The sequence below is a fragment of the Vulpes lagopus genome, chromosome 4, assembly GCF_018345385.1.
Source record: "Vulpes lagopus strain Blue_001 chromosome 4, ASM1834538v1, whole genome shotgun sequence".
NCBI classification, from domain to species: Eukaryota; Metazoa; Chordata; class Mammalia; order Carnivora; family Canidae; genus Vulpes; species Vulpes lagopus.
In genome coordinates this window covers 37,802,590-37,829,900 of record NC_054827.1, presented here as the reverse complement: position 1 = coordinate 37,829,900, position 27,311 = coordinate 37,802,590, and the positions used below count along the sequence as shown (strand labels likewise).

The 27,311-nt window shown below is 35.0% G+C and overlaps 1 protein-coding gene across 1 annotated transcript in view; it reads right to left on the bottom strand.

The window, feature by feature from the left end:
* PSD3 (pleckstrin and Sec7 domain containing 3) overlaps positions 1 to 27,311 on the bottom strand; it is a 569,820-nt gene that overhangs the window by 302,250 nt on the left and 240,259 nt on the right. Inside the window, exons 5-8 of the mRNA XM_041753212.1 lie at positions 19,310 to 19,504; positions 19,128 to 19,208; positions 17,178 to 17,290; positions 14,373 to 14,431 (exon numbers count right to left, since the gene is read on the bottom strand). Coding sequence (XP_041609146.1) covers positions 14,373 to 14,431; positions 17,178 to 17,290; positions 19,128 to 19,208; positions 19,310 to 19,504 — 448 coding nt within the window. The remainder of the gene's footprint in view (positions 1 to 14,372; positions 14,432 to 17,177; positions 17,291 to 19,127; positions 19,209 to 19,309; positions 19,505 to 27,311) is intronic.

Here is a 27,311-nt window from a genome sequence, read left to right as displayed (position 1 = left end):
TGCTTGTAACAGGGTAATGCTGTTCTTATAAATGGTTTGGAAGGGTCCTCTCCTCTTCTTGAATTTTTTGGAAGAATTTGATAAGGACTGGCATTAATCCTTCTTTAAATGTTTGAATTCATCAGCAAAATCATCTGGTACTGGCTTGTGAGGCTTGTTTCTAATACAGAATCACTCTCCTTACTCACAATGGGTCTGTTCAGGTCTTCTGTTTCAAACAATCTTGATGGGCTGTGTGTTTCTAGAAATTTATCCATTTACTCTAATAAACTGGAGTATAATCATTAATTAGTAGTTTTCCAAAATTCTTTGGATTTCTGTAGTGTCTGTTTAATGTATTCTCTTTTTTCTTGGTTAGTCTAACCTAAAAGTTTGTCAGTTTTGTTATCGTTATCGTTTCAAAGAAGCAATTCAGTTTCTTTTTTTTTTTTCTTTCTTTCTTTCTTTTTTTTTACCAATTCAGTTTCTTAATCTTTTCTATTGCTTTCCATTTTCTATTCCATTTAGTTCTAATCTTATCTTTATTATTTCTTTTCTTTGGCTAACATTGGGCTTTTAGTTTGTTGAGGTATAAGATTAGGTTGTTTGAGATCTTTGTTTTTTCTAGCTATAGTTTCCTTTTATAGCTTTTATAGTTTTTAGTTTAGTTTTAGTATATATGTTTTATAGTTTCCTTTTGTAGCTATAGTTTCCTCTTGGAACTGTTTATGCTACATCCCGTAAGTTTTAGTATGTTGTATTTCCATTTTTAATTGTCTCAAGATACTTTTTCATTTCCTTTTTGATTTCTTCTTTGATACACTGACTTAATTTCCATATATTTGTGAATTTTCCTGTTTTCCCCCCTTATTGATTTCTATTCTCATTTTCTGACCTTTGTGGTCAGAAAAAGTACTTGATATAATTTTTATAATCTTCTATTTCTTAGGACTTGTTTTGCAGCCTAACATGATTTATCCTAGATAATGCAACATGTACACTTTAATATGTATTCTATTGCTGTTGGATGGATGGATGTCTCCTAGGTCCACTGGGTCTATAGTATTGTTCAAATATATTGTTTCCTTATTGATTCTCTAAGTGATCTATCCATTCATGAGAGTGGGCATTAAAGGCTATTACAGTACTGCCGCTTATTGCTCCTTTTAGTTCTGTCAGTATTTGCTTTGTATATTATGGTGCTTTGATTTTGGGTGTATTATCTACCTTCCACTTGTCGGTTGTTTATCCATTTATTACAGGGCTATTTACTAAGTACCTACACTTAGACCTCTTGGTGCATTAATCTTTTCATCACTACAAAATGCCTTTGTTTCTAGTAATTCTGGTCTTAAAGTATATTTTGTTGATGTTAACATAAAAACAGCTTCCTGCCCATTACTGTTTACATGGTACTACTCTTCTCATTCTTTAACTTTCAACCTATTTGTTTCTAAATCTAAAAAGTGTCCCTTTTAGACAGCACATAGTTGAATATTTTTAATCCCAAAGTCTGGCTTTCCTTGAGGACAGTTTCTATGGACTTTTTTCTTTTACTGTGTATGACCCATACTTTCTTATTTCTTTGCTAGTCTCATAGTTATTTGTTGAAAACTAAAGATTTTAAATAATGTGGCAAATCTATAAATCAGATTCCTTCCCCTTCCCACCTGTTTGCTGTTACTGTATTGCTTTTTTTTAGTGGCTTTTCCTGAACTAAATCTTTGCTGTTCAGGAACAACGTTGACCTCTGAAGTCTCAGTGAGCTCAGCAGCCAGCTTATTATTGGATAGAGATTTCCTTAAATGCTTTTGCATCAGGTTCTGTGTGTGTTAAGAAACACCTTCAATGCCCCAGGAGACAGTAGATAAATAAGCTCTGCAAGTCAGGATTTTCCAGGGAGCTTCCAGACAATTCAAATAATGACAATTCCCTGGGAATGGGGCTTTTGAGGGAGCTCCTAACTGCCCATTCCAGTGAATGCTAAACTTCTGGTTTTTACAGATACTTTTTACTGACTGTCAGAGACTACTGGTTTTCAAGACTACTGTGGAGCTGGGGAGAGGGGAATGATAATCTTGCAAGTGAAAACACCACAAATTTTACTGTTCTTATGGATATTCAGTTGTTTTTTGTTTTCTTCAATAAACATTCTTTGGATTGTTTGTAAGCCTTTGTTAATCTCCAAAGTTCTGAGAACATTGATTTTTGACCAATTTTTGCAAGTCTTCTCATTGTTCTTTGAAGGAACAGATACTCAGAAGTACTTGCTGTCATTTGGAAGTACTATTCCCTCAGTATAACCTTAAGACTCTAACAAAACACTATTTTTTTTAAGATTTTATTTATTTATTAATGAGAGAGAGAGAGAGAGAGAGAGAGGCAGAGACACAGGCAGAGGGAGAAGCAGGCTCCATGCAGGGAGCCCAACGTGGGACTCGATCCCAGGTCTCCAGGATCACGCCCTGGGCTGCAGGCGGCGCTAAACCGCTGGACCACCAGGGCCGCCCAAAACAATATTTGTTAATGTCAATACTCTCCACATCAAAAATTGTTTTTTAATTATTTAAGCTTATAACAAAAAAAATTTAGAGGACATCTTTAAAATGGAAGGATACTATTTTTTGTTCAAAATTCTTTTGAAAGATTCATGAGAATACGTTTAAAGATCACTAAGTCAAAAAAGCTTCTTTAGGGCACCATAAATTTCTATTATATGGTATAAATAAAACTTTCATTGTTTAATTAACAATTGTTATGTTTTATAACATTTAAAAACAATGGCAAAGTCTCTGGCGTTATTTTGGTTTATAAAATCATACTGCGTTCTAAAGTCAGATTTATTTTATTACTTACTTAAGCGTTTCACTTTTTGTATACTTTCACAGACTACCTTAGTTTAAAGATACCATTCTGACTCATCTGTATTTTGAAATAACAATTAGGAAAAGAGCAATTAGAGGGAAAATGGATATGTGAATTCAAACCAACAAAAACAATTCATACATTCTGGGTGCTCCATAGTAAGGAAGAATTTGTATAATCAACCCAACACCAGGTGCCTCAATTTGTCTGACTAATGCAAGAAAATAACCAAGATAAATGGCTTTCTATTAGTCCAAGATGCCCAACAACTTACTGAATATTTCATTAGTTGAGGCTATTTATATCTGCTACTTATTCTCCTCCTCTGACTCCCTGTTATTTCTAGGCAAGGCCTAGGAGGAAAGGCAAACGTTCTCATTAGTCCATTTGTGCCTTACTAACATCTATGTTTAAACGCTCCCTGAGTTTTTATACCATTTTTTAAATTGTATTTATTTTTATTTTTTTAATATTCTTTTTTTTTTTTTTTAAGATTTATGTATTTATTCAGAGAGAACGAGAGGCAGAGACGCAGGCAGAGGGATAAACAGGCTCCATGCAGGGAGCCCGACGTGGGACTCGATCCCGGATCCCCAGGATCACACCCCGGGCTGCAGGCGGCGCTAAACTGCTGCGCCACTGGGGCTGCCCTTTATACCATTTTTATCATGGATTAAAAGTAAAATGAAGTAAAGTCTTTGTCTTCATTTCTTTGTCGAGAAATACTCCTTCACATGATACCTGGATTTTTCCTTCTTGTTATAGCAAATTGTATCAATTATTTTGAAATACTGTTATTCAAATACTGTCCACTGAATAAAGCTATCTGTAATCACTGATTTTGTATCTCAATCATATATAGCTATCACAGAGAAACTCACACAATGACATGGTTCTATTTTCTTCCCAAATTGATTAATAACTTTGGAAAAAAGTAGGCTTGCTCTGAAACAAATGCTGGCCAATTACATGCCAAGGCAGTAATTTTGTAGTAACTTTTTATATTCTGGATTCCTTTCCATTAAACGAATAAAGCAAAGAGATGTGAAAAAGCCTCCTGATACACTGAGAGCCACAGAAATTGTTATTGAAGTCAACGCAACATTTCCAATATAATCTGAGATGTTCAATGAACATGAATCTCTAGATAATTAACTTTAAAACCAAGAGGCATCTTTAATCAAACCTAAAATTTAACATACAGAATGGAAAACCAACAAAAAGTAAGAATTTTATTTAAAGTCCCAAAATAAGGCAGGCCCAAAATTTTAATATTTGCCAATTAAGGCAGCATCCTTAATGAGAGAAAATATTAAGCAAAAAGAAGAAAAACCCAGGGCTGGAGGTTCATATACCCCAGAAAAATTTAAGGCTTTTCTCCAAAATGATTATATTGCTATTTTTTTAAAAAAATATTTTACTTATTGATTGTGAGAGACACAGAGAGAGAGGCAGAGACATGGGCAGAGGGAGAAGCAAGCTCCCTGCAGGGAGCCCGATGTGGGACTGGATCCCAGGACCCCAGGATCATGCCCTAAGCTGAAGGCAGATGCTCAACTGCTGAGCCACCCAGGTGCCCCTATATTGCTATTTTCAAATAAGTTCTCTATAATACAAAATAAAAAGCTGTTTATTCCATTTGTTTTCTTTTAAAGATACATTAAATCCCTTTTAGAGAGAAATTCTTTGATAAATGTATCATTTCTGAAAAATTGAACTCAGATGTTTTTAACATGTTCTCATTCAGAGTGCAAGTAAAAGGATCATCCTCAACATTACTAGTTGGGAGACAGAGAAGGTTTCAAGGACTAAGGATAGAGGATGTAGAAGAGAAAAGTTCTGTAAATTTGTGGAAAGAACCAGATAGGAAATATTTTAGGCTTCACAGCCCATGAGGTCCTTGTTACAACTACTCAACACTGTCATTTTAGTGTGAAGATGTAAAGAAATGGATGTGATTGTGTTCCATAAAACTTTACTTACAAAAATAGACTGTTAGCTGGATTTTGCCTATGGTTCATACTTTGCTGACTCCTGATTTTTTTTTTTATTTTGAGATTTTAATTTTAAGTCATTTCTATACCCACATGCTCCACCAACTGAGCCAGCTAGGTACCCTTCTGACCCCTGATCTAAAAGAAAACTGGAAAGGGACACCTGGATGGCTCAGCAGTTGAGCATCTGCCTTGGGCTCAGGTCATGATCCTGGGGTCCTGGGATCAAGTCCCGCATCGGGCTCCCCACAAAGAGCCAGCTTCTCCCTCTGCCTATGTCTCTGCCTCTCTCTGTGTGTCTCTCATGAATAAATAAATAAAATCTTTAAATAAAAAAAAGAAAACTGGAAGGAAGTGGCATTTGTATTGAGGACACCATGAGCAAGCATGCATCCAGGCATCCTGATGTATTCTGTGCCTTACCATTAAAATTATGGCATGTTTTTCCTAATCAGCTGATAGCTCCCAACTTTAGTGGTAACAATGAGAGCAAAGGGGCAAAGTTAAGATGAAGACATTCCTTCTTTAGGCTCACCTACAAACCATTCAAGCTGCTGGCCAAAATTCTGCACAAGAGTGACCAGGTCTTTGCTTTGAGCATGCCTTCCCTGACAACCGGAGGTATGAAGCCTTCTTTATTTATTTTTTATTTTTTTAATAATAAATTTTTTTTGGTGTTCAATTTGCCAACATACAGAATAACACCCAGTGCTCATCCCGTCAAGTGTCCCCCAGTGCCCGTCACCCATTCACCCCCACCCCCCGCCCGCCTCCCCTTCCACCACCCCTAGTTCGTTTCCCAGAGTTAGGAGTCTTTATGTTCTGTCTCCCTTTCTGATATTTCCTACCCATTTACGGCCATACTACCCTGAATGCGCCAGATCTCGTCTGAAGCCTTCTTAAAGCTCCAGTCAAGACCTAACCCAAACTCAGTCACAAGAGAGAGCTGCTAGCAAAGCCAGGTATTCCTGTGAATACCCAGAAAAACAGAACGCAATATATATACTCTGACCTACAGGTTGCAGAATTAGGCAAAATAACCCTAAAATTATTTTTTTTAATAATGTAGAGTCTGGAAGCATTGTGGGAAACATGCTTTCAGAGAAATTAAAAGCCTTCATGATACATTCATAAAATCTGGCCCCATAAATCCTGGGATACTAAAAACACAGCAGGCATACCTTCCCACATGACAACCCCACCCTCTCCAACATGTTACAATAAATGGTAAAAACGAAACAAAAAAAACCATACTATGAACTCGGTAATTACTTTAGTTCCGTAGCTCTGCTATAAGATCCTATTTTGTTTTTGTTCCGTACTCTTCTCTAACAAATATATTTAATCATATTATGCCACCTCAGGTGTCTATTTTTTTTATATTTTGATTAGCAGGCAAAGCAGGATCCTTTTTTTTTTTCAAAGCAGGATCCTTTGTAAATTTCCAACCAAGTAGCTATGACTGTGATATTCAATGTACTCTACCATAAACCCCCATCACAGAGCTAATGTAAGTTTTAGAAGTTCAACTTTTAGGGATATCTGAACTATTACTTGGACTTTTCCTGCGTCTTGTGTAATAAACTACCATTGACAAAAGAACTAGAAGTGGTATAAAGAAAAAAAATATGGCAACTGATAATAATACTGTAACACAGTGCTTCTCAAAGTATGACTCAGGGATCCTGTTCCGAGTGTTCATGAGGTCTAACCTACTGTTAAAATAATATTCAGAACATTTTTGTCACTCTCTCTCACAACTTATAGTGGAGTTTTCTAGAAGCTACATTACTTGTGACATCCTGCAACTAAATAAATAACAGCAGCAGAGAGTTTAGCTGTCTTCTATTAAGCGAAATATGAAAGAGTTTTGCAAAAAATTTTCAATCCTATTCTTTTCATTGATTTTTTTGTTTTTCTAAGTATAATTATTATTCATAAAAAAGAATTATTCTCATATGATTTCACTTATATGTGGAATCTGAAAACAAACAAATGAACAAATAGGTGATGGGGATTAAAGAGTACACTTGTGATGAGTACTGAGTGTTCTTTGTAAGTACTGAATCACTAAATTGCACATCTGATACTAATATTATGCTGTATGTTAACCAACTAAAATTTAAATAAAAACTTGAAAAAAGGGCAGCCGGGGTGGCTCAGTGGTTTAGCGCCGCCTTCAGCCCAGGGCCTGATCCTGGAGACCAGGGATCGAGTCCCATGTCAGGCTCCCTGCATGGAGTCTGCTTCTCCCTCTTCCTGGGTCTCTACCTCTCTCTCTCTCTCTCTCTTTCTCTCTCTCTCTTTCTGTGTCTCTCATGAATAAATAAATAAAATCTTTTAAAAAAAACTTGAAAAAATAAGTGTTTGTAAAGTAAAAAAAAAAAAAACAGAAAGAAAAACCGAAACAGACTCATAAATACAGAGGAACAAACTGATGGGCTGCCAGAGGGGGGGAGGATGGGGAGTTGGGCAAAATAGGTGAAGGGGACTGGGAGACACAGGCTTCTAGTTATGCAGTGAGTAAGTCACAGGACAAAAAGTACAGTATAGGGAAAATAGTTAAAAGTATTGTAATAGCATTGTATGGTAACAGATGGTAGTTACAGCTGTGAGCACAGCATAACATAGAGATCTGTCAAATCACTATGTTGTATACCAGAACCTAACAATGTATATCAACTATACTTCAATTTTTTTTTATACTTCAATTTTTAAAAAGGGTACAATCTTCCAGTTATAAAATAAATACCACATTGGGAGATAATGTAATTCATGGTGACTGTAGTTACAGTCACATGGTGAATGTTGGAAAATTAAGAGTAGCTTAAAAGTTCCCATCCTAAGAAAAAAAATTATAAACATGGATGGTGACAGATGTTAACTGGACTTATTGTGGTGACTATTTTGTAATATATATAAATAATGAATCATTATGTTGTACACCTAAAAATAAACTAAAATATGAAATGCACTCATTTTAAAATAGTATGTTATTCAATTAATGGATTAATTAATGCTACTTTAAAATAACTTAATAAATATTTTAAAATATTATCCATTTTAGTTTCTAACATAGTACATATTAATGGATATAAACAAAGGTTCTTTGGAGCCCTCAAAAAGAATTAAGAGTATAAAGGGAATGTGATACTATCAAGTTTGAGAAGTACTGTAGTAGCAGATTCTATCACAACTTCATAGAAAGTGTTTCCTCTGAAATTTGAGAAGATAAAGGAAAAGATACTGACCTCATTATCATATTACAAAGACTAAACTTGTACTTTAGGACAAATATTAACTTAAATAATGGAATTAGAGGTGAGAGGTTTCAATCACCTTCCTCACTTCACAGGAAGAAAGAGCAAAAACACACCTAATATGGAGTTTCATCTACTTTCTTTAATCATTTTCTACTAATGACTGTGCAAATGTAAAAATTCATAATAGTAAGAAGGAATGCAGCAACTGAATAATGTATAAACTATACTACCTGAGGTCCCTAAATGAGCCCACTGACCCAACTGATATCTGAGTTGTATTTTCCATGTATGAACCTATTCTTAAAAAAGCAGGACTATAAAAAAAAAAAGTGAAGAATGAAAGAAGAGGTATGAGGTGACTAAAGAGAAAGAAATGGGAAAAAAAGGAAAAGGAAAGGAGGAAAGAGAAAAAGGAAAGGAGGCTTTCATTTTGAGCAGTCACAGAAGAAAATGCACCAGTAAATGGTTAACTGTGACATGATTAAGTAAGCAAGCATTCCTATGAAAATTCACATAGTCATATGTGACAGGATCTTTTTTTTTAAGATTTTATTTATTTATTCATGAGACACAGAGAGAGAGAGAGATTAAGAGAGAGAGAGAGAGGCAGAGACACAGGCAGAGGGAGAAGCAGGCTCCATGCAGGGAGCCTGATGTGGGACTAGATCCGGGGACTCTAGGATCACGCCCTGGGCCAAATGCAGGCACTAAACCACTGAGCTCCCCAGGGATCCCTGTGACAGTATCTTAAAGGTCATTTTAAAATTGAAAAATCTGAGGGGTGCCTGGGTGGCTCAGTCAGTTAAAAATGCCTGCCTTCAGCTCAGGTCATGATCTCAGGGGCCTAGGATTGAGCCCCATGTCCGGCTCCCTGCTCTGCTCAGCCAGAAGCCTGCTTCTGTCCCTACCTCGGCCCTTCCCCACCATTTGTGCTCTCTCTTGCTCTCTCTCTCTCATTCCATCTCTAATAAATAAATAAAATCTTTTAAAAAATTTAAAAATCTGAAATCAAGACATTTTTCTGTATAACATTTCCACAGCTGATGGTTAAAGTTGTCAGGCAATCCCCAAAATGCTCATTCTACCCAGAGAAACAGTAACAGTAAAACTGAACCCAACACCCCACCAGAAACCTTTGGCAATTCTGGTCCAGACCTGATGCTTCTGTGAACTACCAATATCACTGAGAAGCCCCAGGAATGAGAGCCTTCTGGAAGTCACGGTGGCTGGGAAGCTCTCAAAGAGGTGAAAAGAAAGATTTGGTATCAAGGACATGGAAAAGAGGATTCCCAAGGGATGGGAGTTGTGCTGGGTGAATGGAAATTAAGAACAAGGCTAGAATCTACAGTAGGGTAAAACTTAGGAAAATTAATGAATGCCAGGGATGGCTTTCCTGGCAGAGGGCATCAAGGATATCAAGGATATGGGACAGCATAGACAGGAGAGGAGCCCATAGAGAAGAAAGCTATACAGGAGGGAGGGCAGTAGGCAAAAGGTACTCAAGGTAGCTTCCAGTTAAAATAACGATAATCACAGCAGAGCTTTCCTAAGGATATTAAACCTACTTATCAACCTCACAAAGGTTTGTGATGCTTTTGTGAGTAGAAAGGCAAAACAACATACATGAAAAGTAAATGTATTAAACAATTCTACTTATAATAGTCATTTTCCACTTCTGATAATAAACCAAATATTTTACCCACCATTTAAAACTCTATGATCCTACAGAGCAAACCTAGAAATTAAAAACACAATTACCAGTGCAGTTTACAGACTGAAAAATAATGGACTGCTGTGACCTATGTCAAACTGAACTACATATATATATTTTTAACACTATTCTATTAACAAAATCTATACTTGATTCCTTGACTCCTTTATGGCCCCCTACTAGTATAGTATACTAACTGGATTTTATTCCTTTTTTTAAAGATTTTATTTATTTATTCATGAGAGACACAGAGAGAGAGAGAGGCAGAGGCCTAGGCAGAAGCAGGCTCCATACAGGAAGCCCTACGTGGGACTCGATCCCGGGACTCTGGGATCATGCCCTGAGCCGAAGGCAGATGCTCAACCGCTGAGCCACCCAGGCGTCCCATTGTGTTTTATTCCTTATTCAACCTACAACTGAACACCAAAACAAAAACAAAACAGTAAGGTCCTGCCTCATACACTAAACTCAGACCACTGAGGATGATACTCAACACACTCAGAGTATCCCAAAGATATCTACAGGATGCTCCTTGCCTGAGCCACATAGAGCCACCACTCCAGAACCACACCCCCAACCCCTTTACACCTGTTGCAGAGCGGGCTAGCTCCTGCCATTACTGAAAAACATAAGATACTTCAGGTAAAATTGCTACTAAAAATCTTAAGCCACATTAAAAATAATGTCCTGGCTATTGCCTTTGACCATGGTCTGACCCTGGCAGCCACTGTCTTATAGATCTCTTTTGACTTCTAGTTGTGAAACTGACCAACTGATTCTATACTTATCTATCCCACTTTTCATTACAACTCAGTCTATATCTAAAACCTCCTCCCACCTCAGGGTCCAGTCCTGGTGAGAAGTTCCTGCTTATTGTCCTGCCCCTGATACCTGTCTTCGGTCCAAGTGATAATCCTGGCAGATAGTTGAATCTCAACTATGATAGAAGTACCAGAGAGCTAGAGTCAATAAAGTACATTTGAATATTAGTCCAGAAAAGAAATAGGTTTGAATTTATTCTAACATGACAAAATCTTTTTATTCATACTATTTCCAATAAAACACAAGGCTTTAAAGAAAAAAGATTTTCAGATTTTCAGCTCTTTCCACATTGGTAGTTTAAACATCAATACAACATAGTTCTAGTACAGTAAGAGAAAAATAAACTCTAGAGTTTATTTTAATAGAAATTTATCTGTATGTGCAAAAATTTAATTTACATACATATTTCACAGATGAAGGCATTTTAAAAATAAGAGATTACTTATAGCAAATTAGCCATGTGACCATAATTATAAAATACTTAATTCATCTAAGAGAATAAACCACATGCAGACAAACAAAACCAAGTCAATACTATTACTAAAATAATGATGTGCCATTCATATTTTTAAAAATAGGTAAGAAAGAGAATCATCGTTTTTTAGCTCCAACAAAATTATAACATCTGAGTGAACTTCTCCCAAAAATATTGCATTTTCTTCAGTTTGTTTTTTTTCCCCCTAGGCTACTTAGTGAAATTCAATAATCTAAGGTATAATTAAAATAGCACACCAGTACTTTTCCACCATAGCACCTCATTTACCTGCTATCATTCTTCAGTTAAAAGGAGTAATGGAAATCAGCCTAACCAACACTACCAGAAATGAAATTTGACTTCCATGAATGTCTCATTCATTCCCGATCCTTACCCAAATGGCACAGAACTTGGATAGAGTAGACATACTGTGTTTGCTGAATGATAGAATAAATTTTAAAAAGAAAGGCAGAAAGGCATTCCAACATATAACATTATATTAGATATGCTATATTATTAGTATTCGTTTTGTCATTTTATTAGTAAGAAAGTTAACAGAACGAACAAAGGCCCATACCAGTGCATTTTCAATGTATCATCATTCCTTAGAGTAAATAAAACTTTCAAGGAGGATTCATACACACAAAAGAAAAAGCCAAAAGAAGCTAATTCCCAAGTTATGCCTCCCCCACTGAAAGCATGAGGACAAGTTTATCTCAGTACTCCTGAGAAAGATCATGCTGTTGTATTGCTATCATGGCACAAGGGTAAGGAAGAAAAAGAAAATGGTTTATTAGTTCACTCCCCAAGAGGATTATTCTAGTATTAGACTAAGTAATGAGAGGTGATGATGGCCTAGGCAGTACAGCCTAAGGAGGTGAAAAGTGGCTAACACTGGAAATAATTCACTTTATATTTTGAATGATTCACCTTCAAAGGGGCCATGCTATTAAGTCAAACAAATACTGTAACAATAAATCAGGCAATCATGATGCAAGAGAAGCTACATCCAAAATTATGCATAAAAACTTACCACCTAGAAGGAAAATTTATTTTTTAAGTGAATCCAGAGTTGGAAGAAAAAGAAACACATTTTCATATGGTTAGTTTTTATGAAACTACTATATATTCAGCAAACTTTTAACAGCATCCATTGTAATTAAGGATTAAAAAGCACCTCTACTATTTAAAACCTAAACAACAGATAATCCTAAGTATATAGCACACATTTTTCAAAAACAAAGACCTAATAATCACTAAAAATATGATGATGCTATTGTACTTATAATATTCTCCCTCTTATACGTAATTCTGTCACTACAGCCAAGTGTTAATTATGTATGATTGGCATAAATCAGGATAATATTAAACTGCTCATTTGTATACTGCCTCTTACCTATAAACTCTTACATTCTAGTTGCCAAAAAGAAGTATGATGCTCCACTTAATCTCTTTCCAGTTATTCAAAAGTGGTCTGAAGACAGAGCAAGAGCAAATCCGAGGTCTGTGGTTCTGAACCTATGGACATAGACACTAGGGTGCCCATGGCTAGTTTGGATATCAAGCATGCTGAGTTATCTGAATAAAAAACAAACTTCACACCTTTATTTACTACTATGCTTCAAAGTATTGTGATTAATAATACACAAGTTTATTTGAAAGTATTATTAAAGCAATATTAGCTTTCCACAAAGCAATTCAGGTTTTAAAAGAAACCAGTCTCTCATCTAGCAACTTCCACAGAAGTTCTATGAGATCCTCAACTCTTAAATAAGAATTGAGAGTATTACTGGACTTTTTTTTTTTTTTTTGGTAATTACGCATTTTCTCAGTCAACAGACACTAACTGCAAAACCACTGTATGCGAAGGAGACCTCAAAATATCTCATGTGAAGAAGATACCTATGCTGGAACTCACTGACTTGGGTCAAAGTTATATGTGGACAAGAGTATTCAAAATTGTCTCTTTCAGCTGAAAGTTAGGTTGAGAAATTATGTGGGAGGAAAAGAATGGGGACAGGATTGTAACTGTCACCATAAGACAGAGAAGAAAGGAGAGAAAAACAGTGGTCAGGACTGTCTACTGACCGGTCATCCCCGTTACAAGCTGGATGAGTTTAGGTTCTGATTCTCATGTCAAGGCTCACATTATGGGAATCCTAGTACTTTCATTTCCCCAAGATGTATTACGATGCCATTACCCCAAAATGTCCTTCGAAAGTATCTACTAATTTTATTCTGTATCACCTCTGGACACGTATCTCTGAATCAATAGGTTATTCTAAATTTATCTCATGCAAATTGCAGTAGGAACTTCCTGGTTGAGTATTGTGAGATTTGCGAAGGCAATGTTAACTATCACTACTCTTCTTCATTTTTCTGATGATAGAACACTTATTTTCCCTTCAAACCATCTCAATGGCCCCATACAGCTCCATTTTGCCTTTCCTAAGGAAATTATATGGCCTTTTGGAATATGAGATCAAATTTGGATGGATACCTAAAGTTTTAGTTCTTTTAATGTGATTTTTTTAAATTGCAAAATACATTGTATAGCAAATCAAGGAATGATCTAGATTCTTTAATTATAAGACACATGGTTTTCTCTTCAAAATAAATGGACCTGGGACTAATGAAATAATTTTTGTGCTAAGTACATATTGGCCTATATTAAACAAAAACACTTTCATTTTCTCTAATATAAAGTTTAAGTGAATGCTAAAACTTCACATCTATGATAGGTAAAAATTTATATATAATTATAAATTAAATTTCACTCTATATCTTAAATAGAAGATGAGACAGTAATTAGATTATTTTGATATTTCAACTAGTAAAAGGCCAATGTGAACTGAGAAGTGTAGAAAAGGCTGATCCTAAGACTGGCTAGCTACTGTATTTAGTAAAAATACAGTTAACATTTTCAGATCTAACTTATATCCCCTTTCCATCAAATATTAACCCAAATAGCTAACCAAAAAAATGAAACAAAAAAGCAAATGCTCTGTCTCTGCCATCTACTGGAGAAAGAAGATACAGAACATACTACAGATAAGACAATTCCACACATGTAGACAATATATTCACTTTTAAGTGAATTATGCTCATAAAGTTATTTATTTTTCCAAGGATTTACATTTACCTACCTGCCACGTAGAGAATGAGAGTAGGGAGGCAGAGAATAAGCACATGTGAATGCAAAAGCAAAGATAAGCCCAAGATATTTCACTTTCTCTAAGACAGCTTCACACACCTATACTTACATGGCCATGGAGATCTGTGTTAAGAAGCATCATTGCACAAGTGAGACAATGGACTCCATCTAAGAGAAGAGACAAGGAAAGAAAGCATTGATTCGCTATTTCCTGTTGGATTCTTTATTATCATTAAAGTAGCATATATTAAGAACCTATGAACACATAATAATGTAGCTAGCCACCATTGATCATATCTGTTAGGGAGACAAGAAATAGATAAATTATTAAAAGGACCTCAGTGTACAGAGTTGGACTCTGTTGGTGATAAACTATATTATTCTTCCCTCTTTGGAGGGCAATTTGATAGTACATATCTTAAGCTTTGAAACAGTATCTTTTGACATATCAAATTAGTTTATAGGGCTTTTCACTAAGGAAATAAAGATCTATACAAAATACAAGTGTATCCAAAGAAACGTTGCTTACAATGGGGGACAAGTAAATAAAACCCTCCAAAAACACAATCCTATTACGTTTAAGTCACTAAAAATGTTGTCCAAGTATACATGTTGAAATAGTTCACAATAAATTATTATATAAAAAACACATTATATGCAGTATGGTACCATTTAAATATAAATACATCTAGAATAATATGTAACATTATATTAAAAGATTATTGTCTCTGGATAGTGAGATAATTTTTATCTTTTTATTTACATTTTCCCAATTTTCTGTAACACAAGATACAGAAGCAAAAATAAGTCATTTGCTACTCTTCTTTCTTTTTTTTTTTTTTTTTTAACTTCCTGGGAGGAAAGTGAAGAAAGAAGCAAAAGTCAAAGAAAACTAAGATTTGGGTCTTTCATTGTACTGTCTGGGTATCAGTTCTCTGGCTAAAAACATATGGGCAGGAACAGTTATCCTCTTTCTTGACAATTCATTAAAGGCAACATGTAGGTTGACTGGTCCAGGATACTATGGATCAAACAAAAATACAATAATACAATAATCTGTAAAGATTGAAAAATACAATAATCTGTAAAGATTGAAAAATATTCAGGGGGAAAATGTTGCTTAAACCAGACGTATAATGTCACATTTAGACAGAAACATCACTCTCTCCTTACTTTATAAAGGAAAAGAAAAAGCACTAAGAATTAAGCTTCTCATCTCCAAACCTTAGAATTACTTCTCTCATTCTTTTCCCGCAATTTTCAAACTAAGTATAGTAGACAAAGGTGGTTGCAGATACAGAAAAATCTTATTAGTGTATGCCAAATATACAGTAAGACCTTCCTAATTCCTGAATTCATGAATTAAAGACCACTTATTCTTCAGGAGTATGCCTTTGAGTATAGTAGGTGATTTCTATCATTAAGGTCTCTAAGGAGATGCTACTAAATGCCCAAAAGTATATTTATTCCAGTTCCAGTTTATTAAATTTTAAATACATTTAAAATAAATTCCTTGAAAGCATTTGTAAAACTTAGCAGCCAACTCTCATATATCCTTATCAATGTCCAGTTGAGTGTACACATCCATATTCCTTATTTCACTCAGCAATGTCACCATATGGGGCACCTGGTGGCTCAGTTGGTCCAGTGTCTACCTTCAGTTCAGGTCATGATCCCAAGATTCTGGGATCAAGTCCTGCCATCAGGCTCCCTGCTCAGCGGGGAGCCTGCTCCTCCTTCCTGCTTGTGCTTTCTCTTGCTCTCTCTCTCTCTCTCAAATATATAAAGTCTTAAAAAAAAAAAAAAGGAATGTCAACATTTTATTAGATTTGAAGGAGGTTTTAATAAAAACAACTCCCTTCTATCTCTTTCATTCTCTACTCAATCCTGATAGTGATAGAAACAGTGAATAAGTAATCTAAATATAATCAAAAAAAGGACTAAAGAAAATTAAGTTTCCATTTCACAGAGAGGAAGTGACTCTAATGATCAGTTTGTTAGCTAATTTAGCTACACACTAGAGGGCAGAGGCTGGGGGATAAGTACACTCATCCCAGTTAACTGACAATACTGAAGCTAAGACAGAATTGTTATTTCTTGTGCATTTAGTACTAGTGATCTATTTCAGATTTGTGTTTATTAAAGATTCTCCAATGGCAAATGAATGCGTCAAACTTTGAAAATTTTGCTTTATTGCAGGAATCAACATCAAGGAGAAACCTTTTGGTAGGGTGAAAAATAAATAGTTTAAAGTTGCATTTTAAAAATAATACAACGAATATAAACTCATAGTTCATTAAAATCACAAACCAAAGTCAGTGGTCAGTGCTGTTACAATGAATATCAAACCAAAGCACTGGAGACACACTACAAACTCCAGTGCGATTTGTAAATGTTCCCAAAACATTATTATCCCTAACCACAAAACTAAGCAAACATGCACTTCAAGAAATTTAGAGATCAGATGTATAGGGAGAAGAAATAAGAAAACTGGCATTTCATTTATTACAATATGCTTTGCATGTAAAATCTCTGAGTGACCGCATGAGCAACTTAAAGCATCTCGTCATACTATGGAACTGGAAAGCAAAGTAAAAAAAAATGAAAAGAATATCAGGCAGTCATTAAATATCATGTTTTTTAAAGAATATTTAATGACATGAGAAAATGCTCAAAACGAAAAGGAAACAACAGGAAAAAAAAAACCTCCGGAATGATTCGAATTCAACATTGTACAAATAGAGCAGAAGCAAATATATCAGTGAATAATAGTTATCTCCAGATAATTAGAGATATCTAGATGATTTTCATTTTCTTCTGTATAATCTTCCATATTTTCCACAATAAAATATAACTTTCATAGTGAGAAAAATAAGACTTGTTTTTGGAAATATAAACATTTGCATCAAATTACCTTGTGAAGCAATGGCATCTGGGTTACAATAAAAGTATCTATTGGAGAAGTGTATTAAAACTCTCTCTCGTTCTTGAGTTTCTCCCACAAGAGAAAATGCTTTAAAGAAATACCTTAAAAAGATTTAAGAGAAAAAAAAGTGAAACTAGAAAAGATTACCATACTCTTCATGTTTGACAATTAAAGTTAATTCTATACAAGAAATTAATTATACAAAGTAAGATAGATATTCTACAGTTATTTTTTTAAATCACTTACTAGATAGCCATTCAATATGAATTTATTTAATTCTATAAAATGTCAATATAAAAGATGAAAGGCAATACCAATAACATGTAGTTAATACATTAAGAAATGCTTTGGGAAGGTAGTAACTCTCCCATATGACTAAGTGACAAGTAGCCATTTAAAAGATAGGTCAGATAAAAAACAAAGAACACTCAAGACTGAACCCATAACCATGTAGGCTATGTTTTAAAACTACACTTGGATCATTGTTTGTCATCTTGCTGTATGATTGATTGTATTTGCTACCGACACACTGTTAAAATTACAACTATATTATTATCCTGTGTACAGTAGGTTTCTGTTAATTTTATTTTGCCTATTATCATATTATATTACTAACTTTTTATATGAGAAGAAAATTGGGAGCCAAAATCCTAATTTATTCCTTAGGTTAAGAATAAATTAATTTATGTATAAAAATTTTTGAAAAGTAAAAATATGCCTAGAACCACACACCAATCTAAATCAGAGTCACTAAGAGTATTGTCTATTAGTGATAAAATCCTCACTTGACAAAGGATATGGACATGGACTTCCCTAATGGGAAGAAAAAAAAATCCTTTAAAATGTTCTAAGAAATCTTATAATTAAAAGAAATATACAAAAATCTTATTTCTGGGACACCTGGGTGGCTCAGCAGTGAGCATCTGTCTTTGGCTCAGGGTGTGATCCCCAGATCCAGGATCAAGTCCCACATCGGGCTCCCCGCATGGAGCTTGCTTCTCCCTCTGCCTGTGTTTCTGCCTCTCTCTCTCTGTCTCTCTCATGAATAAATACATAAAATATTTTTTTAAAAAAATCTTATTTCTATGATGAAAATGTTGCTATCTTAGTTTGTTAAATCTAAATTATATTGATCAAACTTTAATTTTTCATAACTGTCCTTTATAAACCACATCAGAAAGCAAACTACAAATATAGATATTTCCTCTCCTCTTATCTGTTTTCAGTGGGAAAACCTATGCATGCCCTCAATTCACGTGAAGTGCCACTGAATAAGTCACTATTGTGCATTCTAATCCAAACACCCTCACTTTACCTCTCAAGATTCCTGATTTATAAAACTATAGGGTTACATAGATGATCTCACAATTCCTCCAGGCTCTGACACGTTATAAAGTTTATAAGAGTAACTGCTGACTGGGTTTTACCTTCAGTGGCTCCTAGAAATTTACAGTACCATATGGTGTGAAAAGTGAGGATCAGTGTGTTTATTAAACTTTAATTTGAACAGATGAGCAAAATATGTTACTACCTAAAACAGTTTTGCAGATATCTTCTGCTTATTAGTATGGTGATATTCATTTTATTCCATTCATGAATTAATTCCAAAGTATCATCTTAGAAGGCTATTTGGTTATTATAAATCTGTGCCTTCTTTAAACTGATCATTTGAAAACCAAATTCCCAGATTCTACTTCTCAAGACTTACTTTGTCACTATTCTTTTCTATGTCATCTACTAGATACAAAATATGAGTTCATGTGTGTTTTTATAAAGACAATATAATTTTCATTCTACTAATGCCTTATCTGGGCTAAGATCACAAAGTCACTGTGCTCTAAAAAAAAGAAAAATCAGATTTTAGTTTCAGCATTACTTTCTCTTCTCAGAACTAATCATTTGGAAGCAAAAAAGAACAGAACTGATATTTAATCATACCTGAGAGACTGATCCAGGGTCATTCCTGTAAAATCAAAAAACTTCAGATATTCTTCTGCAACTAGTTTGCTAAATTCATTGCTATAAGAAAACAAGACAGACTTTGTTATTCAAATTCAAGCTATTAAAAATGAGACACAAACGAGGACATATGCAAACACCAGCCCTAGTACAGAACGTACTTCTTGCCTAGGTGCTTTGCGACATCCGACCTTTTGAATCTGTCTAGTTGATAAAGCCGTCTGGCCAGCCTCCTGGCTGCTTCTACGTTGCTGCGGGTACCATTACTGAGACTTTCTGAGGCCTCCTTTTCCAGAATCTCAGTGCTCCCCATCTCAGAATGAGCCTCTAGCAGGGTTGTTTTTACACCAGCATTGCTGTGAGAATTGATAAAGAAGAAAAAAAGAACAGAAAAGTTTTTTTTTTTTTATGTGACAAAAAGGGAAACTAGCTGATAAAATTATCGTGCCATAGAACCAAATGAAAAAATTTAGATGAGATAGTTTTATACTTAATTATTCATAAAAGTACTTCCAGCTGTTATATTTCAATGTCTTTCAAAGTGATGGCTTAAACCCTTGATGAACAGTTCTCAAAACTTTTGATCTCAGTACCTCTACATTTTAAAAAATATGGAGGACTCCAAAGACCTTTGTGTTTATCTGAGTTGTTATATCTATTGATAATTCACCATATTAGTAATTTAAAAAAAAATTTAAATACTAACTCATTTAAAAATAACTAGCTCATTTCATGAATATAAATATTTTATTAAAAATAATTATAACTTCCAAAACAATAACATAAAATTTAGTGAGAAAAGCAGTAATTATTTACATGTTTTACAAATTTCTTTAATGGTTGGCTTACTGGAAGACAGCTGGGTTTCTCACTGCCACATCTGTTTGTAACCAATATTTTGTTTTGGTTGAAATTAAAATAATCCAGTCCCACACAGACAATTTAGTTAGAAAAAGAAGTATTTTAATATACTTTTCAGATAATTGTAGATATTCTTTTTTTTATATGGCACTAAAATAAGACAAGTGGTAGTTTCCCAAAGGTTAGTGTCAATATAGTATCAAAGAATTTTTTGTACTCATATTAAAATTTGTCTTCGTCTTTAAATGGATCTTTTACCCAGGCAAGATTCTGTACCATGCACTGGTCATTGGCAAAATATTGGCTGACACATTTTATTATACAATAGTTTTGAAAATCACATTTATTATGTCACCACTACTATCTTCATCAAAATCTTTAAGTACGGAAAAGCTACTAAACTTTTAGTGGAAGATAGAAGTTTTCCACAGTTCTAGGTTTTGACTGAAAGCTCACATTGTATTGTTGGCAACAAATACTATCAATTGTTTTCTTAAAGTATTGATAGGCTTACTCAATTAATTTTTGAGAAAATGGCTGCCAATAGCCATGGCTTATCAGCTACACTGAAAAAATGGCAAAATCTTTCCTAAAATTGCATTTCCTAAAAAGTAACTAGTTTATAAGTCACAACTCAAATTGCATACAAAATTGTCCTCAAGAAAACCATCAGGGGAAGTGTTTTATGCATATTTTCCATCTCATCACATGTGAAATTAAAAGGGTATGTACCCAAGGGTTAAAATATAATTATCAAGGAATTTTTATCAAGGAATTTTTAGGTGAGACTGGCTTTTTTATCTTGCATGCAGGACAGTAAAGAACATCAGAACGATTAGGACAGTTTAGTGCCTCTGCGTTGATTTGTGCTGAAGCCCTCACCATGGCTTTTGTACCATCAGTGTGATTATCAATTTAGTGAAAAAGGAAAATAATGCTGTATACTGTTATTATAAAATAACTTCAACCTCATAAACATCCTAAGAGGGCCTCAGTAAGCCATGCAAACCACCTGTGAGCACCTCTGCTCTTGAAAAAGATCACAAACTATAGTCTGTGGCTGCCTATAGAATGCTACATCATGCAATTTATAACATGGACACCAAAAATGCAGTAATTTCCAAATTGGTAAATGAGGAAAAGATACATTTGTGATAAACTAGACGTTAAGTAGCCTTCCAACATACTTACCACAGACTCTAAACCAGACATAGAAATTCTTCTGTAATGAACTAGATAGTAAATATTTCAGGTAAGGACACATAAGTTCTCTGTTACACATGCTTGTTGGGGTTTTTTTTCAACCTCTTAAAACTTAATACCATTCCAGGTTAGGCTGAAATAGGCCAAGAGGCCTCATTCTGCAGGTCTTTGCTCTATCATATTCTTCTTTAACTTGTCCTAAATTATGAGTATCCATTTATTGTCTAGCCTGAGACACTTGGAAGAGGGAACAGGGATGATAAAATCACTAAATATGTAATTATAATTGTTATAATGTTTTTAAAAAAGGTACTGCCAATAAAAAAATTATTTGTAAACTTACAGTAAAAATGACAAAAATCATTATAGCAAAAAGTGAACATATTTCTAAGCAGAACTATTCAATATCTATTTTTGTTACTTATTCTACCTCACAATTTTCCATTGTAATTGGAAATTACACCAACTAAGTGGTAGCCTAGCAGGTTCACTATCCCTCAAATGCAGCTCCTGCCACTATCCACCCAGCCCATACACCAAGTAGCTCCGAGGGACCGCACAGCCCCAGACATCCCCAGACATCCCCAACCACTGCCAGACTGGAGGCAGATAACTGCCCCTCACGACTTCTCTCCGAGCTCATTGTATCAACAAGTATTCCACATGCTGTCCTTGACAGGGAGCATACAGGGAGGGAAAAGAGAGATTACCCCACATTGTCTTTTAGACTCAAGTATGTGAAAATTCTGTTCAACGCACACGTCCACTCACACATCCCAGAGGAGACTGCAGAGAAGCTTAGAAGTACCAAGTGGAGGCTTATCAAACCCAAGCTGACTTATTTTACTGCAGCTATTAATGATAATACTTCATTTTTTAAAGTCAACGTAAAATGTTAAACGACAGTCAATGCCAGGACAACAAACATAAACTGGAATTGCCCCAGGCAAACTAAGATGTTTAGTAATCCTTCTTTAAACAATTAGCCACCTTAAATAATTTTCCAACAGAGACAGATACCAATTAATATAAATTACTTCATTATGATGAGATCTTCAGGCAAATACATTTAGATATTTTTTCATCCTAAACGTTCCTCCACAGTTACCAGCCAGTTTTATGAAATCCATCCTATCAGAAAAATGAGTATTTAATCATTATATGCAGCAAAGCTATAATAAGTAAACTCATATCAGAAAATTCATTTAAAGGAGAATTCACATTTCAGGTTTTCCCACATTCATGGCTGAAACATAAAATATTAATTCCAAGAACTATTTTAGTGACGATCAAGTAATCTTTTTAATTATAAAAGAAAATCCCTGCAGTTGTGTCTGCATGCATTCTCCTACTCTATATAGTAGCTATCATGGAGAAAAAAACAATGCCAAAGAAAGAATTTTCTTTTCAATTACACTGCCACTTATTGCTCATTTTTCATCACAAATTTATGGCATATATTTAATCACTCCATGTAAATGGTATAATTACACCAGATATACGGCACTGCAAAAATTTTGTTCAAATACAAGAGACTTATCCTAATAAGTATATGTATTTTTTAAATGTAGTGGTCACAGTCACTCCTGTTTCTTATTTTTCATTCCTTATGTTTCCCCTCTTCCTACTCTCTTGCCCAACCTAGGCTATTTTACCTCATTCTCCCTACATTCATCAAAAAGAGGTAATTTAAAAATCTGTAAAAATCAGACTTCTCTGGATCTTCTTAAAAAAATCTTCAATAAGGGCAGCCCCAGTGGTCTAGCAGTTTAGCGCCACCTTCAGCCTGGGGTGTGATCCTGGAGACCCGGGATCGAGTCCCATGTTGGGCTCCCTGCACGGAGCCTGCTTCTCCCTCTGCCTGTGTCTCTTTCTCTCTCTCTGTCATGAATAAATAATTTTTTTAAAAAAAAATCTTCAATAAAATAGAAAATAAGGACTACAGTGAGGATAAATACTTTCATTCCTAGATGGCTTCATTCTGTCCCACTTCATGATTTAAGAGATTACTTGAATAAGAACAGAAACTGTTTCATTTAAATCAGAAAGCCTAGCAATATAAATATAAACTTACCAGCAATCAGACAGGCCCCAAAAAGAACTCATCCCAGAGCCCAGGGTGCCTGGGCCACACATATGTCCTTTTATAAGCCCCTTCCCAGTACTCTTTGCCCTATAAGTCCAGTTATCTGTTGGTCTCTAGGCTTCTAAGGACCTGGCTCCCTGTGAGGTCATTACTATGACCTCACCTTCTTGGCAGAGTGCTTATTGTTAGTTTTTGTAATGTTTTTACAACCCTAATAAAAACAGAAGCCAGAACACAAGAGCCACTGTATATCAGGAGCATAAACAACAGTGGCAACCCAGCCTTGCTCACACTTGATAAAGCAAACTGGATGATCCCTCTCAGGAGGGATGACACCCCATTTTGTTTCCTGGAATACACAAGACATTATCCATCTAGTCCACTGAATATTAGATGCTTTCAGTAGTTTCAATTTCCCCCCCTTTTTTTTAAACTCTCTTTTCTTTTTCACAAGTAACTTTTACAATTTTCTAAGGCGAAATCCCTAATAGCCACTTAAATGTAGAAAAGATTCCCCAAAAGGTTCTTCCTGTGTTCCAGAAAATGCTTCACTGGAGCCCATACCTCACACCTGCAAACAAATATGGTAACACTATCACCAAAAGAAGGATCAGATTGTTGAGTGTGATCGTGGGGCATTCTCATAACCTTTTTATCATACTAGGATTACCAATTTTTCTAAGTAAATATAATAGGATACTCAGTTAAATCTGAATTGCGGATAAACAATAGTTTTTAAGCACAGGACATACACTAATAAAAATCATTCAATGTTTATCTGAAATTCAAATTTAACTGGCCATATTATATTTTACCTGGTAACCCTACCTCCTAAAATATTTGTTCTAAACTTATTCGAAGAATTCCAATTATGGCATTCCTTGTCAATTGGTAGTATGTTTCACAATAGATTCCTTCTGGGTTTATTTTGACTGACTTATGTGATTCAATTCTTATTCCTTATTAAACTATTGTTCTATAGTTTCACCAAGACCTTCTCTCAGTTGTCCATGACCTACTGATTCTTCTCTGATGTCCTCTAAATATAAAGGAAAAACTATTTTCTCTGTATTTCCACCCTTCTTTCCCAGCCTACATACTGCTACCACAGATGTAATAAAAGGCCTCCATAAAAATCCTACACAAGATAAAAATCCATATTCTGTAGTATGTCAGATAAGACCATTCACAAGGTGACCCCAATAGATCATTTAGATTTATCATTTACCAGTTTCCTCATGCTTGGGCCACACAGGAATTTTAGCTATGCTCTCGTACCCTTGTTCCATCTTGCTCCCTTTGCTTCTCTTGTTACCCCTACCCTAAAATTCTGAGACGCCCCAAGTTTTGCAAATTCTTGTTGATTCTACAAGAACCCTAGTGAGATAACTTTTTTAAGAATCATACCCCAACTCCCTCTTGCTGCATTCTCAGAGCACTTGATAAATTACCTTTATTCTAGCTCTTCTTTTAAAAGTCCCATCTCTCTCGTCTACTACAATCTTGATTTTCACTCTGTATTCACATCACAGGAATAGGCTGAAGTTATTCAATAGCCATTTGTTAAAAGGATGCAAGAACTGAACTGGCTGTGTCCACATTCTCCACTGTCTTCTATGCTATCAATGACACGCAGCACAAATCTTCTAATTCATTATGACTAATACTGGAATGTTCTAGAAGGACTGATATCAGCAGAGGGTACCAGTTACATTGTCTGGTTTCATATTCACTTTTAATTAATTTTAAAAAAGTATTTAAATTTTATTGAATTGAGATAATAAAACTAGGATAAAAAAATACATTAGGCTAAAGGTTCAAGGCTTCCCCTACCCATCATCCCACTGCATTTATAAAGTATACTAGGGGAGTTGTGCATAAAAAACAACAACAAACAGTAACTTGGTTCAATTTCATACTGTAAAAGCTAGATAAAGGCCAATCAGAAGAATCCCAAAGAGTGGAAAGAAATGACTCCAGTTGCAAGTGGAATGAAAGGACCAGAGGGTGCAATGACTCTGGAAGCATTCTTCAGGCTGCAAAGACAGATATAAAAGGCCTGGAACTTAGATAGATAGATTAGATAGATTCAGGAAAACTGGTACAAATGCATTAGCTTTCATGGGTAGAATGAATGTCAGTCAGAAAGTGTTCTAAGTATATCATAAGCAAGATTAAAATCCTGAAATATAAAAAATTGCCTTTGAGAAAGGAAAGGAAATCTTGTTGGCCATCATTATGTAAGATATTCATTTCTCAGGCATTGCAGAGATAGCATATCTAATCTTGGAAGAAATATACCTGAGAAATTATTCAGAGTAGCTACACTTCTTCCAATGGTTCCCATTCACCTAACAGCATCTAACATTGGCTAAGTACTTATTTTGTGCCAGTCACGGAGATAAGTGCTTCCTAGAAATTGTCTCATCTAATCCTCAATTATTTTATGAAGTACATAGTAGTATAAACATTTTACAAATAGAAACTGAGACACAGAGCTACACATGGACAATGGCACTTCAGTACCCAAGTCCTTTATATCCTCTAGTACTATTAATTTTGCTACTGCTAGTCATTTTCTGGTATGACTGTTTTTGCAGAGTCAACAAATATCTTACCACGTGTCAGGCAATGTATACTTCAATAAACAAAACACTTCTACTCCAGGGGAGCTAAAACTAAACAACAAACATAATAAATGAAAAAAATAAATATACATAGTATGTTAGAAAGTGGTAACCGCTATGGAAAAAACAAATAGAACAGGGAGATCAAGAACTGCAGTTTGGGGAGAGAGGTAGATATATTTTTAAAGTGGTCATGGGAGTTCTGAGCAACTTGAAAGGTGGAGTTGCCTTCAATTAACATAGAGAAAACAAAGTTGGCACAGGTTTTAAGAGAAAAAAGTTCCATTTAGACACATTCTATCTATCTCCCTTAGATATTCAAGGAGATATATGGCAATATGAACATATGTGACGCTTTCAGAAAAGACATGGGCCTGGGGCCTACTCCAGGGAATTCTCAGACCGTTGGCCTTCACATTTTCTTTTTAAGCTCTAAGATGATTCTGATGTGTATCAGGATTTTGAGCCACCACTATTCCAGGGAAAATCACTATAGGTCTAAAGAGGGAAAATGGTAATGATCAGACTTGGATATTTTATTATTTTATTTTATTTTATTTTATTTTATATTTTTATTTTATATATTTTATTTTATTTTATTTTATTTTATTTTTTAATTTTATTTTTATTTGAGACAGGAAGAGATTGTCTTAAGCAGGCTCCATGCTCAGAGTGGAGCCCAACTCTAGGCTCAATCTCACAACCCTAAGATCATGACCTGAGTGGAAATCAAGAGTCAGACAGTCAAAGTACCCAAACACCCCATTAGACTTGGATTTTTATAAGATCACTTTTCTTTGTACCATGGAAGAAAAACTTTAGGTAGACAAAACTGAGCCCAGAGTATTTTGATAGCTAGGACAGCTGAACCTGAATTGAAAGATAATTCATGTGAATAATTTTTAAAAATACCTGCTCTGAGGGGCACCTGGGTGACCCAGTTGGTAAACTGACTGAATCTTGATTTCAGCTCTGGTCCACAGTCTCAGTGTTGTGAGATCAGTCACCTCCGGCTCTATGTTCAGCACATAGTCTAAGACTTTCTCCCTTTCCCTCTGCCCCTCCCCATGTGCACTCTCTCTCAAATAAATAAATAAATAAATAAATAAATAAATAAATAAATAAATCTAAAAAAAAATCCTGCTCTGAAAGATATTTAAAAAGTAAATTCAAACAACATAATGAATACTTTGGTATGTGTTTGGAGTTGTGTTCAAAGAGAGGGCAGAAGGCTAACTGACTTAGAATCTGGACAAAATATGTTGCCACCAACCAAGATAACAAATACAAGAGGAAGACAACAGAATGTGTAACAGTGTGGGGAGGGGGGTATGTGAGCACACACATGCACATACAGAAACAGGAAACAGAGAAAAGATGATGAGT